The sequence below is a fragment of the Leptodactylus fuscus genome, chromosome 9, assembly GCF_031893055.1.
Source record: "Leptodactylus fuscus isolate aLepFus1 chromosome 9, aLepFus1.hap2, whole genome shotgun sequence".
Lineage (NCBI taxonomy): Eukaryota > Metazoa > Chordata > Amphibia > Anura > Leptodactylidae > Leptodactylus > Leptodactylus fuscus.
The window spans coordinates 70,169,767-70,189,476 of record NC_134273.1 but is presented as its reverse complement, the minus strand read 5'-3'; the positions used below and the strand labels follow the sequence as shown (position 1 = coordinate 70,189,476).

The window sequence follows — 19,710 nt, the reverse complement described above, 5'->3', positions numbered from 1 at the left end:
TCTACCCATCCGCGCTGCAACAATGGGACGATTCGAAGTTGCCCGGAAGCCTCCTGTATCACCATCACATCATCGGACAACTCTTCTTCCTCCTCCTCCTCCTCCTCCTCCTCCATTAAACGCAGTGAAGCGGACAGATGTGTGGACCTACTCTCCAGCTGTGACGGATCGGATGCTATCCCTAACTCCTCTGTGTGATCTGAGTTATCCCTGATGTCAATCAGGGATTCTCTCAGAACACACAAGAGCGGGATTGTAAGGCTCACCATCGCATCCTCAGAGCTCACCCTCCTTGTGGACTCCTCAAAGACCCGTAGGATGTCACAAAGGTCTCTCATCCATGGCCACTCATGGATGTGAAACTGAGGCAGCTGACTTTGTGGCACCCTAGGGTTTTGTAGCTGGTATTCCATCAAAGGTCTCTGCTGCTCAACCACTCTATTCAACATCTGAAACGTTGAGTTCCAGCGTGTGGGGACGTCGCACAAAAGCCGGTGTTGTGGCACATGCAGGCGTTGCTGGAGAGATTTTAAGCTAGCAGCGGCTACTGTCGACTTGCGAAAGTGGGCGCACATGCGCCGCACTTTCACCAGTAGCTCTGGAACATTGGGGTAGCTCTTTAGGAAACGTTGCACCACTAGGTTGAAGACGTGGGCCAGGCATGGAACATGTTGGAGTCCGGCAAGCTCCAGAGCTGCTACCAGGTTCCGGCCGTTATCACAAACGACCATGCCTGGGCCCAGGTGCAGCGGCTCAAACCATATTGCCGTCTCATCGAGGAGGGCATCCCTCACCTCGGAGGCAGTGTGCTGTCTGTCCCCCAAGCTGATCAGCTTCAGCACAGCCTGCTGACGTCTACCAACGCCAGTGCTGCAACGTTTCCAACTCGTAGCTGGGGTCAATCTAACAGCGGAGGAGGAGGCGGTGGCGGAGGAGGAGGCGGTGGCGGAGGAGGAGGCGGTAGAGGAGGAGGAGGAGGGGGGTGTTCTTCTCGTGTCCCTGCCAGGAATGTTAGGCGGGGAGACGAGGTACACCGGGCCAGTTTGGGAAGCAGTCCCAGCCTCAACTACATTCACCCAGTGTGCCGTCAGTGAAATGTAGCGTCCCTGTCCGCATGCACTTGTCCACGCGTCGGTGGTCAAGTGGACCTTTGTGCAAAGCGCGGAACTAAGGGCCCGCCTGATGTTGAGTGACACGTGCTGGTGCAAGGCGGGGACGGCACACCGGGAGAAGTAGTGACGGCTAGGGACGGCATAGCGAGGTGCCGCAGTTGCCATCAGGTCCAGGAAGGCGGGAGTTTCAACAAGCCGGAACGCCAACATCTCCTGGGCCAGCAGTTTAGCGATGTTGGCGTTCAAGGCTTGCGCGTGTGGGTGGTTAGCAGTGTATTTCTGCCGCCGCTCCAATGTCTGAGAGATGGTGGGTTGTTGTAAAGAAACGCCTGATGGTGCCTTTGATGGTGCAGGAGAAGGAGATAAGACAGGACCAGGGGAGGATGAGGTAGAAGTCAACAAAGTGGCGGAGGCAGATGAAGTGGTGTCCTGGCTCGTCCTCTGGAGTGCATCGCCAGCACAGTCAGCAGTGGCAGTGGCAGAGGCAGTGGCAGTGGCGTGAACGGCAGGCGGCCTTTGTCCTGCCGTTGCTGCCTGCCACTGATTCCAGTGCTTGGATTCCAAATGACGGCGCATTGAAGTGGTGGACAGGTTGCTCTTCTCAGAGCCCCTAATCAATTTCGAGAGGCAAATTGTGCAGACAACACTATATCTGTCCTCGGCGCATTCCTTGAAAAAACTCCACACCTTCGAGAAACGTGCCCTCGAGGTGGGAGTTTTTCGGGGCTGGGTACGAACTGGAACATCTTGGGAGATTCCGGGTGTGGCCTGGCTTCGCCTAAGCTGCTGACCTCTGCCTCTGCCTCTAGCTACCCTTTTTGGTGCTGCACCTGCCTCAACATCCACACTACTTTCCCCGCTTGACATCCCCCCTGTCCAGGTCGGGTCAGTGTCCTCATCATCCACCACTTCCTCTTCCAACTCCTGTCTCATCTCCTCCTCCCGCACAATGCGCCGGTCAACTGGATGCCCTGACGGCAACTGCGTCACATCATCGTCGATGAGGGTGGGTTGCTGGTCATCCACCACCAAATCGAACGGAGATGGAGGAGACTCTAGTGTTTGAGCATCTGGACACAGATGCTCCTCTGTTAGGTTCGTGGAATCGTGACGTGGAGAGGCAGGTTGAGGGACAATGAAAGGAGCGGAGAACAGCTCTGGGGAGCAGGGACAGTTTGGGTTATTGTTCTGTAAAGCTTCGGAATTTTGGGAGGAAGGAAGACAAGACTGTTGGGTAATAGGAGGAGAGGAGGCAGAGTCTGACTGGCTGCTGGACAATGTGCTGTAAGCGTTCTCTGACAGCCATTGCAAGACCTGTTCCTGGTTCTCGGGCCTACTAAGGTTTGTACCCTGCAGTTTAGTTAATGTGGCAAGCAACCCTGGCACTGTGGAGTGGCGCAATGCTTGCTGCCCCACAGGAGTAGGCACGGGACGCCCTGTGGCTTCACTGCTACCTTGCTCCCCAGAACCATTCCCCCGACCTCGCCCACGGCCTCGTCCACGTCCCTTTCCGGGAGCCTTGCGCATTTTGAATTCCTAGTTAGAAATTGGCACTGTATACCAGTAGTAAAAATTGTGGGTGCACGTAACCCCAATATATTCTTTGAATTCCCAGTCAGACAATGGCACTGTATACCAGTAGTAAAAATTGTGGGTGCACGTAACCCCAATATATTCTTTGAATTCCCAGTCAGACAATGGCACTGTATACCAGTAGTAAAAATTGTGGGTGCACGTAACCCCAATATATTCTTTGAATTACCAGTCAGAAACTGGCACTATATGGCAGTAGCAAGAAATGAGGGTATTTATAACCCCAATATATTCTTTGAATTCCCAGTCAGACAATGGCACTGTATACCAGTAGTAAAAATTGTGGGTGCACGTAACCCCAATATATTCTTTGAATTACCAGTCAGAAACTGGCACTATATGGCAGTAGCAAGAAATGAGGGTATTTGTATTCCCAATATACTCTTTGAATTCCCAGTCAGACAATGGCACTGTATACCAGTAGTAAAAATTGTGGGTGCACGTAACCCCAATATATTCTTTGAATTACCAGTCAGACACTGGCACTATATGGCAGTAGCAAGAAATGAGGGTATTTGTATTCCCAATATACTCTTTGAATTCCCAGTCAGACAATGGCACTGTATACCAGTAGTAAAAATTGTGGGTGCACGTAACCCCAATATATTCTTTGAATTACCAGTCAGAAACTGGCACTATATGGCAGTAGCAAGAAATGAGGGTATTTATAACCCCAATATATTCTTTGAATTCCCAGTCAGACAATGGCACTGTATACCAGTAGTAAAAATTGTGGGTGCACGTAACCCCAATATATTCTTTGAATTCCCAGTCAGACACTGGCACTATATGGCAGTAGCAAGAAATGAGGGTATTTGTATTCCCAATATATTCTTTGAATTCCCAGTCAGACAATGGCACTGTATACCAGTAGTAAAAATTGTGGGTGTATATAGCCCCAATTCTATTGCTAGGGGACTTGCAGGGTATTTCTGGGGTGAAGGTGGGGGGGCACACCGTTGGAACGGGTATCAGGGTATATATCGGGTATACGGGAATACACTGACAGTGTATTCCATTCAGGATCCTGGGAAAGCTGGGTTGCGGCGATTGAGCCCGTCAGTGCCACGTTACACTGACAAGCTTCTCCCTGGAATTTAGCTCTTATAAGAGCTGTTGGTTGTCTTCTCCTTCCTATCCTAGCCTGTCCCTGCCTACCCAGAATCTAAGCCCTAGCTAGCTGGACGGAAACCTCCGTCCTCGGTGAATTGCAAGCTCAGAATGACGCGAAGCTGGGCGTCGCTGTTCTTTTAAATTAGAGGTCACATGTTTTCGGCAGCCAATGGGTTTTGCCTACTTTTTTCAACGTCACCGGTGTCGTAGTTCCTGTCCCACCTACCCTGCGCTGTTATTGGAGCAAAAAAGGCGCCAGGGAAGGTGGGAGGGGAATCGAGTAATGGCGCACTTTACCACGCGGTGTTCGATTCGATTCGAACATGCCGAACAGCCTAATATCCGATCGAACATGAGTTCGATAGAACACTGTTCGCTCATCTCTACTCGGGAACGGTGGGGGCTAGAGAAAAAAAAATTCCAGCTGTGTTATTAGTTCTGTCACTTTTCATATGTTGGTTATTGTTAATAATTGTATTCCCCATAATATAACTATTCTGAATCAACTTTTCTTATAACTTTATGTTGTGCTGTTCTTCTGCAAAAAAATTTATGGGTGAACTGTCAACAGGGCGTTAACAAGTGGAGGAGCGTCCCTACACATTCAAAATATCCAATCCGTGCTAACAATTCCAGAATATGTTAGCAAAACACTATTTTCACCGGGTCAATTGTAACACCCAGTTGGCAATTTAATCAAATTTCTAGGAAGAATAACAGAGGAACAGTAAAACACAGAACTATGAGAAAATATCCTCCAGAATTGTATTATAGGGAATACAATTTCTTCACTTAAACAGGGGAGATGCAAGATCATCTTTAAGGCTGAGGCCCCATGTTGTGGCCTTGGGCAGAGCTGACTGCGCATGCCAGTTGTCACAAGAAAATGGCCACTTACTCAGTAAGTTGTGTAAGCGGCCACAAGAAAATGGCCGCTTGTACAGTTTACTGAGTAAGTGGCCATTTTCTTGTGGCCTGGGCATGCGCAGTCAGCTCTGCCCAAGGCCTAGAAGATTGAAACCCACGATGGAAAAAGACACGGGGAGAGGCCGTTCCAGAAAAAGACAGAGACGGCGCTGGAGATTTCTCTTGCAGCATTGGGGATGTCCCCAGTGCTGTTTGAGAGCTGGGGCCCGCCCCCAGTGCTGTTTGAGTGCTGGGGCCCACCCCCAGTGCTGCGAGAGAACTCATTTGCATACCGAGTAAAACTGGGATTTCTACTGAACAGCGGCGCGGAGAAGACAGCTAAAGGTAGGAGAAGAATAGTCTTTCTTAAGGTTATTCCTACGTGTTACAAAAAAAACAACCGGTATCCAATGATAGGATCCCTTTAAGAAGCTGTGCATAAGGGACTACAATAACTTCTGCTCTAAGGATATACAATCACTTTCATGTAACTTGTGAAAAATCAGTCATGTAACAAACATTATTATTATTATTATTAACTAACACATTCCATTATATGATACAGAGGATTGTGAAACATCAGTTCAAAAATAAATTGTTTGGGCTTTACCTGTAGCAAATGAGCAAAACTTTCACTTTTTATTATTTGGGAGAAGTTTGCCACCATAAATTTCACACATTCTTCTTGTAACTCAGATGCCAAATTCCGTGCCCTTTCTGCCCACTTCACCCCTGGGAGACTGCTGATCAGTCTGTCACTTTCCATCAACAGAAAAGCTGCATTCCTGTAAGACTGAAGAACAAAGAATGTTGTGACACTCCAAAGGCATTGTGCAAGCAATATACAAGACATCACCCAGCACCATCTGCTCTGTTCATAGCACTAACAATTGGGAAGGAGAAGCTCCTCACATAATGATACGTCAATCTGACATGTGCAGACATGGGACATTATAACACAGCGCTGACAACATGACCATCGCTGTTTAAACTAAAATGTCACGGTGTCAGACAACAGGAAAAAAAAAAAAAAAGAAAAAAAAAAAAAAGTGTAAATCTCTCCACCTCACATCACGTTCATAACTATATTTACTATACAAGCCTCTGCCCGCGACTTCGTCTGTGTGTTGTTGGCATCGATGATCCGCCTATATTCAGCAAATTGCTGATGTTGATGGTTTGCCTGCTCCGCTCTTTCAGCAGCTCTCAAGCTGTCCTGCTGCTGAACTTGTTCCTCACACCGTGCCTGTGATTGTTCCGGCATCTCAGCAGCTCACTGGGACACCATATAATGAGCGTGTTGTTGGTGTTAATGATCCGCCTGCTCCAGCGTTTCGGCAGCTGTCAAGCTGGCCTGCCGCTGAACTCATTCCTCACGATGTGCCAGTGATTCTTCCAGCATCTCAGCAGCTCACTGGGACGCCATATAATGAGTGTGTTGTTAATGTTGATGATCCGCTTGCACCAGCGTTTCGGTAGCTCTCAAGCTGTTCTGCTGCTGAACTAGTTCCTGGCATCATGCCTGTGATTGTGCCGGCATTTCAGCAGCTCACTGGGATGCCAAATAATGAGCGTGTTGTTGGCGTTGATGATCCACCCTCAGCTCCGCTTGAGGAGAATTCTGTGACTTCTAGCTCCTTCATAGCTCTCATTGTTTGCGACAAATTAGATTTTCTTTTTCCAGGCATGGTTAAAATTGGCAAATTGCCAATTTGGATGAAAGGTGTTTGCCTATGTCAGTTTGTCAGCACTGGAGCAGATCAGATAATATGCAAATGTGTATACACAATCCACTGAGTGTCAGCGTGTGTTTTCACAGAGAGATAACAGCCCTGGCTTTCTCAGAAGCTGAGATAAGAGCAGTGTAATATAGTATGTGAACATAAATTCATAACAGTCGTGAGGTTACCGGGATTAAGCAGCCTATGTGTTAATCAAGGTTACAAACTATCTATGTGCTGAATTTCATTCAAATCCGTTCAGCCATTTTTGCGTGATTGAGGAACAAACATACAAATTTTCACATTGGACTAGGACTAGGATTACTAGGACTAGGATTATTGTGCTGCTGGTTAATGAACAATTTACAGTTTATTTACTTATTTAGCTTAATATAGCGCCATCATACTCCGCAGCGTTTTACAGACAATGTGGTCACTGTCCCACATAGGGCTCACAATCTAAATTCACTATCAGTATGTCATTGAGAGGAAACTGGAGTACCTGGAGGAAACCCACGCAAACATGGGGAGAACATGCACACTCCTTGCAGATGTCGGCCTTCATTTAGAGATCAATACAGCATTTTTCTTATACAGTATATAAAGGGGGTCTGTCCACAGAACCCAAAATATCAACCCCAACCCACAGATAGATCGGGGGTCTCCTGAATCAATCCAACAGTACTTTCACAAAGTCTTCGCCAAAATTTTTCTTTGCAGTTATAAAAACGGCAGACATTAGGGTTCGTCGGACTCCGTATGTTACCGCTGTTTTAGCAATTCACCTCTCTGTTGTTCGGTTCCCTCAACGGGCCCAAACAATGGGAAAAAAGGGAAAGGAGAACTAGACAATTCTTTAAAGGGATTCTACCACTAAACCAAGATTTCTTCTAATTACCATGTCGGAATAGCCTTAAGAAAGGCTATTCGTCTCTAACCTTTAGATGTGGTCTCCGTGGCGCCGTTCCTTAGAAATACTGGTTTTAACCGGTATGCAAATGAGTTCTCCGCAACAATGAGGGCGGGCCCCAACACTCAAACGGCGATGAGGGCGTCCCCACTGCTGCCCGAGAGCTCACTCCAGCGACGCCTCAATCAGCAGCTGCAACCCCGCTTCTTCTGTCTTCCGTCTCGGTCCAACCTCTGACGCCTGCGCAGTACGCTCCTGTATTGAACTACAAGAGCAAGAGCGGCCTCCCAAAAATGGCCGGTGGCCATTTTTGGGAGGCCGCTTTTGCTCTTGTAGTTCAATACAGGAGCGTACTGCACAGGTATCGGAAGTTGGACAGACAATAGAAGACAAAAGAGGCGGGGTTGCAGCTGTTTCATTGCTGCGGAGAACTCATTTGCATACCGGTTAAAACTGGTATTTCTAACGAATGGCGCCACGAAGACCACGTCTAAAGGTAAGAGACGAATAGCCTTTCTTAAGGCTATTCCGACGTGATAATTAGAAAAAAAATCTTGGTTTAGTGGTAGAATCCCTTTAAATCACACTCATTATACTGCAAATGTAAATTGCCACAGATTAGCTTGGTGAATTTGTAGTGGCTAACCCATAGTTATTACGCTATGTGTATCCCCGGCCTTACAATGATCATATGGCGATTTATTCCATAAATGCAAATTGTGTCCTGTGTCATCAATTCAGTTTTTTAATATTGACAGGTATCTAGAAGGTGCGCAATACAAAATACATGTATTTAGGATAGCTCCGAGAGCAGAAAGATCACATTAACACCAAGATGACAGTGTCATTGCAGCACATTTTAAAACATGTCAGTCATTGGCAGACCCTGGCAGTCACATTACTGGTACAGAGAACTAATTTTGATCCTGGAGGCGCTGACCTATTTAACAATAGACAGGAACAGAATCACTGAGTTAGCAGCTAATTTTAACTTTGGTCTGAATAAATAGATTACAGATAATTTGGTTTATCCAGCGAGCACCACATCTGCGGGATAAGCATAAGCCATTAGGCCTATGAGGTTGCAAAATTGTACTTTTTCCCCCCTCACATAGAGGCAATACCTTATGCTTGCAGAACCCACTAGAAAAATACAGACACAACTAAAGGACTTGGCTGCGTTTATAGGATACGAGACAAATCGCGTTGGGTTTCAACAGAATCTGCATGCATCACTGACTGTGTCCAATTTAATATATTAGAAAAACTCATCTTCTGGGCTAGCCAAAATCGACTGAGCACGGAAACAAAATGTGAACGCCCCCAACCACCAGCTAAACAATGCCGCTGGATACTCTGCTATATAATAGAGATAAAGACAATGACGACTAGCTTATTTATACTCACGAGTGACTGGACCAGAACATTAAGGCAGCTTTCCTGCAAGACCGCCGGCAAATTGGCAAAGCTTCTCTCGGACCAACATTTCACAAAATACTTCTCAATCCAACTAATTTACAAGGGGGGGAAAAGCAGAAAGATAAAAAAGGAACGTTAAAATTAACTATACAGTTATCATACGTAGATTGATAGACCTTATTGTTACAGGCTGACTCGTGTTCTCTAAGGGTATGTTCACACTGAGTTATTTCTCATTCACAGCATCCACCTGAAAATTGATCACAATGGGTTTTTTTTCGCTATAGATATTTATGCCTGACTCCCATTGAAATTAATGGCAGAGTTGGAAGATGTTTTTAAGGCGTTTTTTGCATCACAAATCCACCTGCAAAAATTCAGTGTCTCGCTTTGCTATTTGGTCAAGAAGGCGGGTCCCTCCGTGATCGCCAGCCTCCTCTCTATGACTGTGCAATGACTGATAGGACTGCCTTCTTGACACCATAGCAAAGAGAGCACAGAGATTTCAGTGGATAAATTACAAGTTATTTGGAATCTTTTCCCACAAAATAATATAATTAACCTGCTCAGCTCCTCCTGCCCTATAACATAATCCCTGCAGAATGCAATGCGTTCCCCGGTGACAGATTCCATTTAATGCACCCAATACCACCATCGTATGTGCCCAGGAGACGATCCCTTCATGTTCGGTGCCCAGGGCTCACTGCACAGAACACTCTTCAGTCCTTCCCTTTTGCTCTGAGTGATGATCCTAACAGCCAACCAGGAAACTGATAGACCTCTCAGAATACAATATAAACGACAGAATACAATATAAACTCTCACCCACAAGTCCATTCACAGCGCGGCACCACCCTACATCTCCTACCTTGTCACTGTCTATCACCCTAACCGTCCTCTCCGTTCTGCCAATAACCTTAGACTTATACCCTCTGTCATCTGAATATCCAACTCCCATTTCCCAGACTTTTCTTGAGATGCTTCGGTGCTCTGGAATGCTCCACGCTGTACAACCATATCAATACCAAACTAGGACAGCTTCAAGCATGTCCTACAGACACGTTTTTAGGCAGACTTATTACATAACATCACATTGTTCTACAACAGGGGTGGGCAATTAATTTTCCCATGGGGCCACATGAGAAATTGTAACGGTTTTAGAGGGCCATGCGCGGCACTGCAAATTTAGCTCCACCCACTTCTCTGCTGACTCCGCCCATTCTCAATCATTTTTCCATGTGCCCCACAAAGTAAAATCCTCCTACAGTCAGCCTAACATTATACCCCCCACATTATAACGTTTCCCTCCAAATGTCCCACAGTATTAAGTCCCTCTCCTGGTGCCCCAGTATAAACCAGCAGAAACTAGAGGGGACATTAAACTGGGGCAGCTACCCCCCCATGGTTTAATATCCTCCTCCAGCTGCCCCAGTTTAATGTCACCCTCCATCTGCCCCCTAGTTTAATGTCCCCCCTCCATGTGCATTCAGTGCAACTACCCCTTACATCTGCCCCTAGTTCCTCCCTCTTGCTCACACATGCTGTCTCTTCTCTCTTTATCATCCAGCAGCCTCCATTGCCGGCAGCTTGCAGGAAGCACAGTCCCGTGTGGCTCCGCCCACTAACGAGTCATAGCCTATCCTGGTGATAGGCTGTGATGACATCATCACAGGTCCTTGAAAAACCTTCCACTAGCTATGTGGGCCAGACAGAAGCAGTTAGAGGGCCGGATGTGAGCCGTGGGCCGTTCATTGCCCAGGTCTGTTCTACAATTCCTTACTCTAAGCCAGGGGTCCTCAAACTTTTTAAACAGTGGGCCGGAAGCAGAGCAGGTCACACAGAAATCGGGAGCGGTGCCCTCCAATACATAAAGTGAAGTGTGCTCCATAGTCTGGCCCGAGCTCCCCAGGAGCTTCATTATAAATGCACGCCTGCTGGCGTTGTCGGCGGGGCCAGACAGAAGTGCTTGGCGGGCCACATGTGGCCCTCGGGCCGCAGTTTGAGGACCACTGCTCTAAGCCTTTCTACCCTCTTCCTCAGAAGCAGGCGCCTCCATCTGGAAGTCACTCTGCACTCTTTGCACTTAGTATCCGTATATACCCAGATACCGTCTGGTGACGGCTTATGCAGCTTCAGTTTTACAATCTTATTTATTATAAGATGGCTGGACCATTGTACCAAACAAGCCCTCTGACCTTGAGTCACCCCATTTCCTCATAGAACGTAAGCTCTTGTGAGCAGGGCCCTCACTCCCTGTTTGATATGATAATTATATTGTCACACTGTAATGTCTAATATTGTCTGTTGCTATACCCTCTGGTGAGGCGGAATATGTTGGTGTTATATAAATAAAATTATTATTAATTATTATTATGATGATTATCATTATTAATAATAATAATAATAATATTTTGGTGCAATCTACATAGGGATATCTTGGTCACGATAATAAATCTTTATTTATTTAGCTCCAACATATTCCACATCACTTATGTTTATATTGCTCTCCCTGTCCTCTGTATAAAGCAGTCATCGCAATAATATGATCGTATAGATTTCCAAATGATATTAGCAGCTTTTTATAGATTTACTACTTCTCGATTGAAAAGAGAAAATTGTTTAATCTCAGAAGAAGTAAAGACTGTATTTATAACATAAAGGTAACGGAATATAGCGGTATGCAATATTGCTATGTATGTACTCACCGCATACAAGATGTATACAAAGGCTCCTCCCCCACCGTATGAGCAATATACAGGCATTCCAACACAGACTGCTGCATGCCGGCTACAGGCTACAACACAAGGAAGGAAAATAAATAAATCTCAAAAAGGAAAAAAAAAATTAAAAAATAAATCATTCCAAATATCTGTAAAACAATAATGAACGCAATAGAAGTAAATCATGTCGAGTTATCAGCGTCGAACTATTCCCATGATCTGATGGTGAAAAGAGTTTATGAGATGGTTTACTTCCTACAAGTTCCGCTTGAGAAACAAGTTTATTGTTACCATAAAACAAAGACTATCTATAGTCCTGGAAGACGGACACTCCCACCATGTGTTTACCAGCGCACAGCTGTATCCACTGTATAAAGGATGCACACACTTGTAAGGTTTGTGTTTGGGATGTCCCACCACTCTGTAAAATGCAGGAACTTTATTTCAGGGAAGGAGTGATTGAGCGTCAGGTTGATGGTGGGATGGAACTGGTTGAATTGTTCATGGAAGGTTTTCAGCTGTTGTTCAGACCCGGTCCAAATGATTAGGATATTGTCCATGAAGCGATAGTAGGCCTGAGGCCTAATGGTGCAGGTGGATAGGAAGTCACTCTCAAGCTTGGCCATGAAGAGATTAGCGTACTGTGGCGCCATTTTACTCCCCATTGCGGTGCCAGTCTGCTGTAGATAGATGCAGTCACCAAAAGAAAAGTAATTGTGGGTGAGGATGAATTTTGTGATTCACCACCGATTCAGCGTTCATACCTCACTTTTCCATGAAAAACTCCTGGACGCAGTCATCAAGATACAGGACAACAAAATTGAGACACCGCTGTATCGGAAGCAAATTGACCGACCAACCTACCTAAGATGGGATAGCTTTCATCCTAAACACATAAAGAACTCCATTGTCTACAGCCAGGCTATCAGATACCATCGCATATGTCCAAACCCTACAGATAGAGACGAACACCTTGGAGGCCTCAAAAACACATTCTTGAGGCAGGGTTACCATCCAAGAACAATTGATAACCAAATCACTAGGGCCACCAGAATACCAAGATCAGATTTATTAACATACAATACCAAATAGGAAAACAATCGGGTGCCCCTGGTTGTCACATTTATATCCCCCACCTGGAGACACAGAGGAATCACACTCAAATTACATCCACTACTACAAAAAGACCACTGTCTAAAATCCATATTTCCAGACCCTCCTCTCCTGTGCTAAAGACAGCCACCAAACCTCAGGAATATGGTTGTGAGCAGCTCACTGTCACCTCCAACTAACAAAGGAACATTTCCATGCGAACAGAAAAGGTGCAAAACTTGCCCTCACATACTGACCACTGACAAGATAGAGATACCAAACTCTAAAAGGGAATATAAAATCCCAGGTACGTTCACCTGTAACACACCTAATGTAGTGTATTTAATAATGTGAACCAAATATCCCATTGAAAATCTGTATGTTGAAGAGACCAGACAGCAGCTTAGAACGCATATGAATTCACATTGCCATACAATTAGAGAACGAAGACCGGACCTTCCCGTGCCAAAACATTTCTGCAATGAGGATCATAATATCACCGATCACATGATAGTTTTGGTTTTAAGAAGGAATTTTAAATCAAAGAAAGAGCGACGTATTTATGAGTATAAACTTATGACCCTGCTTCAAACACTGGAGAAGGGGTTAAATCTGTCACATGGGTTTATGGCATCTTACAGAAATCACTGACCTGAGACTCTGTGAACTGATAAGAACCTGGAATTGCTTACATTGTTTCTACCAATAACTAATAACCCTCTTCCCCCCCCCCCCCCTTCCTCCTAGAATTCTATCCCTATGTGTCCTTTTGTACATAAATCTACTCCTTCAGAAATGGTTTTTAAACTTACTTGAGAAAGGAGCCGAGAGTTCCGAAACGTTGTCATCTGTCATCATTCTTAGTTAGCCATTAAAAAGGTATCTACTACTGAAGACTATAAAGTTTTTTTGTTTTTTTTTATATTTACATCTTGGAAAACAGATTTGCATATTTTTCCCATTTATTTAGCAGACAGGCAGCACACTCCTCTTTTGTAACAGTGGGTGAAATTTCTGGCTGGACTCCCCTCACTCCTTTATGTGCATCACACTTCTCTAGTCTTGTATTGTCGGAGGGTGATCTTTACCACCAGTCGTTGATGAGGGGCGGCCTTACCACTCTACATCATGGCCGCGTGGTGAAGCTCACCCCTTGACAGTGTGCTGCATATAAAGGAGTGAGGGGAGTCCAGCAAGTGGTAAGCCCGCCTTTCTTACAGTGCAGTGAGATGGGTACTGAAACTAACCGTACCAATACCTCTGCAACCAGGGCAGAGGAATTTGATACCAGCAAAACTGATAGTGTCACATGAACAAATGCAGTCCATTCTGCAGGCAGTATGTTATAGACCAGATTAGTATATAGGTTTGTGGGATAAGATTCAGTGTAACTTGTCATTTATCCATTGAGATCTCTGCTCTTTCTTTCCTAGGGTTGGGGGGATATCGTCACTCCATAGGGAGAGAACCACCATTTAGGTGTGTGGAGTCTTATTAAGCCATGAGCGCTCCACTGTGCAAAGGAACATGGGAAGAATCGGACTTCAATGATATAATTAGGAAGCCAGTGCCTCAAGAATGCACACCAATAGAGGGCGCTCACTGAGAATGTGCAAGTCTATCTTCCATGATGTAATGAGGAAGACAGAGTCTCAGTCAAGGAAACCAATAGAGGGCGCTCCCTTTAGCATCATGCCGACCTTCTCAGAGGCCTTTAATAAGACTCCACACTCCTAAATGGTGGTTCTCTCCCTATGGAGTGACGATATCCCCCCAACCCTGTCTAAGCCTCTCACCTCTGCCAGGTCAGTCCTCTCTGCGCCAAGCTGATGAGATGCAAAACATTGAAACAGCTGTCCTTGGCTGACAGACTGTACCTGGTATAATCCCAACATCATTGCAAACAAAGGCCTCTGAGAAGGTCGGCATGATATTAAAGGGAGCGTCCTCTATTGGTTTGCTTGACTGAGACGCTGTCTTCCTAATTACATCATGGAAGATAGACTTGCACATTCTCAGTGAGCGCCCTCTATTGATGTGCATTCTTGAGGCACTGGCATCCTAATTACATCATGGAAGTCAGATTTGCATATTCTTCCCATCTTTCTTTCCTAAGAAGTCAAGAGGGCGGTCCAATCAGGGGGACCACCTCCTTGACTACACAACACAGAAAGAGCAGAGACTTCAATGAATAAATGACAAGTTACACTGAAACATTTCCTGCAAACCTATATATCAATGTGCTCAGCTCCTTTTACACCATATTATGCTGCCTATAGCATATCAAGAAGATATATAGGCACCTTCAGACTGTTCATCTTCCCTCTGTACAGAGCTTCGAATGCCAAGTACTACATGCTATAAATTATCTGGTGAGCAATATACTTAAATACCACTCATAATAGGATTACTCCCGCCATTAAAAAGGCAAGCCAAGGAACAATAAAAACTGTTTAAACGAAAACGAGCAAAATGTCAAAAACTAAAGCCAGAGTCCAGCAAAAAACGATTCCTCGGACAATGTCATCTGAGCCAGAAATGGTATAGCTCGTTAGATTGTCGCCCCTTGGACGGCAGCAGATGACGCAGCAGTACGGCAGACATCTGCTCCTACACAGCAGTTCTATAAATGTTACTGCTGACACACAGCTGACAAACAAACACAATGAAAATGTGATAGAACCACTAGACAGCCAAGTGCTAAATGGTGAACCATCTCAGTGATGAACAGAACTAGAGTAGATCATACGCTACCATGAGTCACCTAGCTAAAAGGAAATCTGTCACTTATAAAAGGGAGGTGGGGACCACACTCAGGAGCCTCAGTGACTAGCCACACCAGCTATAGGCCTCTTTCTCTCCGGAGCACCCAGTCTGCTCATGCATACACGGACAGCCCATTTGATTTTGGTAGGGTCCATGTAATGCTTCATTCCTCCTGTGGCGGTGCTGCAGTACCAGTGATTCAATAATGGGCCCAGCATTAGGGATTGTTATAAAACAATAAAAGGAGCGATACTTTGGAGTTTCCTCCCCACCACTCCAGTCCTCTCCACTGCTGCAACAAGGTCATGTTCCTTGGCTGGAGCAATAGCGTGCCCATATACTGTAGGGCAGTGATGGCAAACCTTTTACAGACCGAGTGCCCAAACTGCAACCCAAAACCCACTAATTTATCACAAAGTTCCAACACGGCAATTTAACCTTAATACTTTGCGGATCCACAGTTGTGGACAGTTACAGATGGTCTGTAATAATATCACTTGTCTGCTATAAAACAGATACAATGTGATAAAAAATAGTGAAGGCCCCCACACAGTACAATCTGCTCCACAGTGGCCGATACACTGTACAATTTGCTCCACAGTGTAATCTGCTGCAAACTGGCCCCACACAGTATAATCTGTTCCACAGATGGGTGCCCGCACAGAGGGCTCTGAGTGCCAACTCTGGCACGTGTGCCATAGGTTCGCCATCATGGTTGTAGGGAGTTACTGGCCTCTAAGGTATATGGCACATGAATGCAGAAGTGAAATGCTGTAAATGGGCATGTCACTGCTGCTCCCATGTATACAAAGACTGACAAGGAGGACCAAAGTTCAAAGCTAAAAAACAAACAAACAAACAAAACACACCACAACCCAGGCAAACATTCATTTTTTTGTTGTTTTATAACCATCCCCAGGCAGGCCCATTTTGGGATTTTAAATAGAACACTTGCTGACAGATTACTGTACAGCTGATCGGTAAGGAGCCAAGCAATGAGAACACCAGTAAGAAATGACCTTCAATTGGTTGACTTGATCTCTCCAGATTTAGTTCACCATCACCTTATAGCCTTGCACTCTGATTTATAATAAGTCTCTCTATAGGATAACCTGCACTGACACATGTACTCATAGTTAATAGGACTGGGCAGCTCGGCGGCGACTGCTTTTAGCTCAGGCAACTGTGAATGACAGCAAAGTAAATGAAATCATATCCCGTCATGTCAACAACTTCCCTTTTCAGCAATCAATATTTTATATTACAGTGCCAAATCCAATCTTCACTGACTATTATAAGGTAATCCAATCCATCATGTGCACCGTAATAATGGATAATGGACATCCGAGAGGAGGACATACGTGCAGGACCCTGCTAACGTGTGTATAGGATTTAACCAACTACAAACTGACATGAGCACAAGGCACCAATGCAGAAAGAGACTTGTACTGTATATATAGATGTGCAGGATGATGGAAGCCACAGCTATATATGTGAGGCCCTGTTCGTACCCCTAGCCTGGGGGTGAGCCTACAGATATTGCAGTCTTACACTTAGTAGGACCTCCCACTGGACTCCTACAAATCAACATGCCTAGCCACGTCTTCCTCCATACCATGCTACATTGTGTAACCATTTACCTGTACAAATGCGTTAACTGTTGCCATATTGGTAACAGTGAATTTGGTAAAAGACTCCCAATTTCTCATGAAACCAATTCAATACAATATAGTGACATGCTAGTAAAACCCTGGAAAGACTGTAATTCAGATCACAGGCACAAATGGAAATGACAACTCATTCCACCATAGCTCTATTCTCTTTATGCGGAGACCAGTGGGCGGCCATGACAGTGATTGACAGCTGTCTGTGTATGCGCAGTCATGGAGGGGAGTCTGTCAGTCACTGTTAGGACCGCCCTCTGGACTCACTACTTATCATCCTACATAACATGACGCCTACAGATTGCACTACATTTTCATGGTGACAGGTTTCCTTTAAGAATAAGTTAGCAATATTTTACAATAAGACACATAATAAGAGCTCAGTGCTCAATAAATTTTAGTACCTTAAGGAAAAATTTACAGTAATCTCTTTTCAGAGTGTAAATGGCAACTTCTCGAAGTCCTTCTAATCCATACATGTCAGCGACAGAGAGAATCTGACTGCAGGAGGAAAGAAAAAGCATAACCAAGTGAAGACCGGCATCACCACACTGCAAACTTAACATGTCATTGCTACTAGGTTATCAACATTATGTATAACATATTCAATATCCTTCTTCATATAGCCATGTCGGGGCCTTAAATAGAAACATACTTTTGTGGTCACAAACCTATGTAGCAATGCAGAGATAATCCTATTTTTATGGGTATGCAAATCATCCTGCCAATGCATCCGGGTCTGTGACCACAGGGGTATGATACTACGCCTTTTAAAGGCCACGACGTGGCACAATTATTGGTTTGGGAGGTATTTGGAACCTGATAGAATCCCTTTAATCCTCTGATGCTTTTTAGGTTCTATTTCCAGGTCCTTTTTGACGCACAGGAAACGACCGCTCGGCCCATCGCTGACCACAGGCCTCAATGTGAGCCAATATATGCACAGATCAGATAGCAGCTACATGCCCTATTAAATAACGTCTCCCCTGGCATCACATATGTTTGCATCCTCAAATAAATGGGTTTGGCCATTAAAGACACAGGATCAGGACAGCCGCATCACCCAGCGATCAGGACTTGGGACCAAAGGTGGATGTGAAGGAAAGACAAATAGATTCCATAACTGGTGCTCCATTTACTCCTGATCATTAGAAGATAAGGGGCTTTATTAACAAAATTCTTTGTCTCATCATATTAACTGTACAGCTAAAGACAAGGAGACAGCTGGTAAATAATATTTTATATACAGTTTGTTGTGTCATTGTAACGATTCTCTCTAATTTGTGGTTAGTGCAGGGCAGATGAATCATGCCCATAAACTGAAAAAAAAACTGCTTACCCTGCATCAATGTTCTTTGGAAGGTCCATTATTCCTCCATATATGAAGTGGAGGACGACCATCATATCTGCTTGTTTAACACTGGGGAAATGAAAACATGATATTGAATTCACATCATTATAGCGCTGATGGTTATACAGCTAATGTTATGGTTGATCAACTTTGTACAAAGTACTCCTTTGAGAAAGATGCAGGAGACTGCAACCAAAACACTCATTTATGTACTTTAACCCTTAAGTAAAGAAGAGCGAGTACTGTTCGGATCAGCCGATCCGAACAGCACGCTCCATAGAAATGAATGGATGCACCTGGTACTTCCGCTTTGACGCGGCCGGCCGCTTAACCCCCCGCGTGCCGGCTACGTCCATTCATTTCTATGCAAGCGTGCTGTTCGGATCGGCTGATCCGAACAGTACTCGCTCATCTCTACCCTTAAGTACTATCATGCTGTCTATCATAATGATAGGTGTATGATAGTGCTATATGACAGACACAATGATAGTATTTAAGGGTTAAGTAATGATTTTAAAAGGGATCCTATCATTAAAATCACATTTTTTCTCGATCACACGAAGGAATAGCCTTAAGATAGGCTATTCTTCTCCTACCTTTAGATTTCTTCTCCACGCCACCACTGTTCGGTAGAAATCCCTGTTTTCGTCTGTATGCAAATGAGTTCTCTCGTAGCACTGGGGGCGTCTTCAATTCTGTGAGAGAAATCTCCAACACCGACTCCATCTTCTTCAGGAACGGCCTCTCTGCGCGTCTTCTTCCGGAGCAGGGATTCAAATTTCTAGGCCTCGGGCAGAGCAGACTGCGCATGCCTACAGCCACGAGAAAAATGGCCGCTTACAGAGTAAGCTGGTGTAAGCGGCTATTTTCTTGTGGCCTGGGGGCACGCACAGTCAGCTCTGCCCAAGGCCCCATGGCAGAGCTGACTGTGCATACGTGGAAGTTTGAACCCAGCTTCGGAAGAAGACACGCAGAGAGGCCGTTCCTGAAGAAGATAGAGGCGTCTCTGGAGATTTCTCACGCAGCATTGGGAACGCGCCAGTGCTGTTTGAGTGCTGGGGCCCGCCCACAGTGCTGCGAGGGAACTCATTTGCATATAGACGAAAACCGGGATTTCTACTGAATGGCGGTGCGGACAAGACATCTAAAAGTAGGAGAAAAATAGCCTATGTGTGATCAAGAAAAAAAATCTGATTTTAATGCTAAGATCCCTTTAAGGAACAACTCACTCCCTTTGTAGAGTCATATAAAAATTTAAAATTCACTCATCTCAGAAAGCTCAACAGAACAAGGAGATCTGCTATCTGCATACAAGGATAAGAAGATGCTGCTATGTATATGGG

General features: G+C 45.1%; 1 protein-coding gene across 2 annotated transcripts in view; it reads right to left on the bottom strand.

Moving 5' to 3' along the window:
- Positions 1-19,710, bottom strand: part of BTBD8 (BTB domain containing 8) — a 60,521-nt gene that overhangs the window by 29,693 nt on the left and 11,118 nt on the right. For both annotated transcript variants that reach the window (XM_075286534.1, XM_075286535.1), the window contains exons 6-10: positions 18,356-18,436; positions 17,421-17,517; positions 11,480-11,568; positions 8,763-8,865; positions 5,335-5,517 (exon numbers count right to left, since the gene is read on the bottom strand). In XM_075286534.1, the coding sequence (XP_075142635.1) occupies positions 5,335-5,517; positions 8,763-8,865; positions 11,480-11,568; positions 17,421-17,517; positions 18,356-18,436 (553 nt within the window). The remainder of the gene's footprint in view (positions 1-5,334; positions 5,518-8,762; positions 8,866-11,479; positions 11,569-17,420; positions 17,518-18,355; positions 18,437-19,710) is intronic.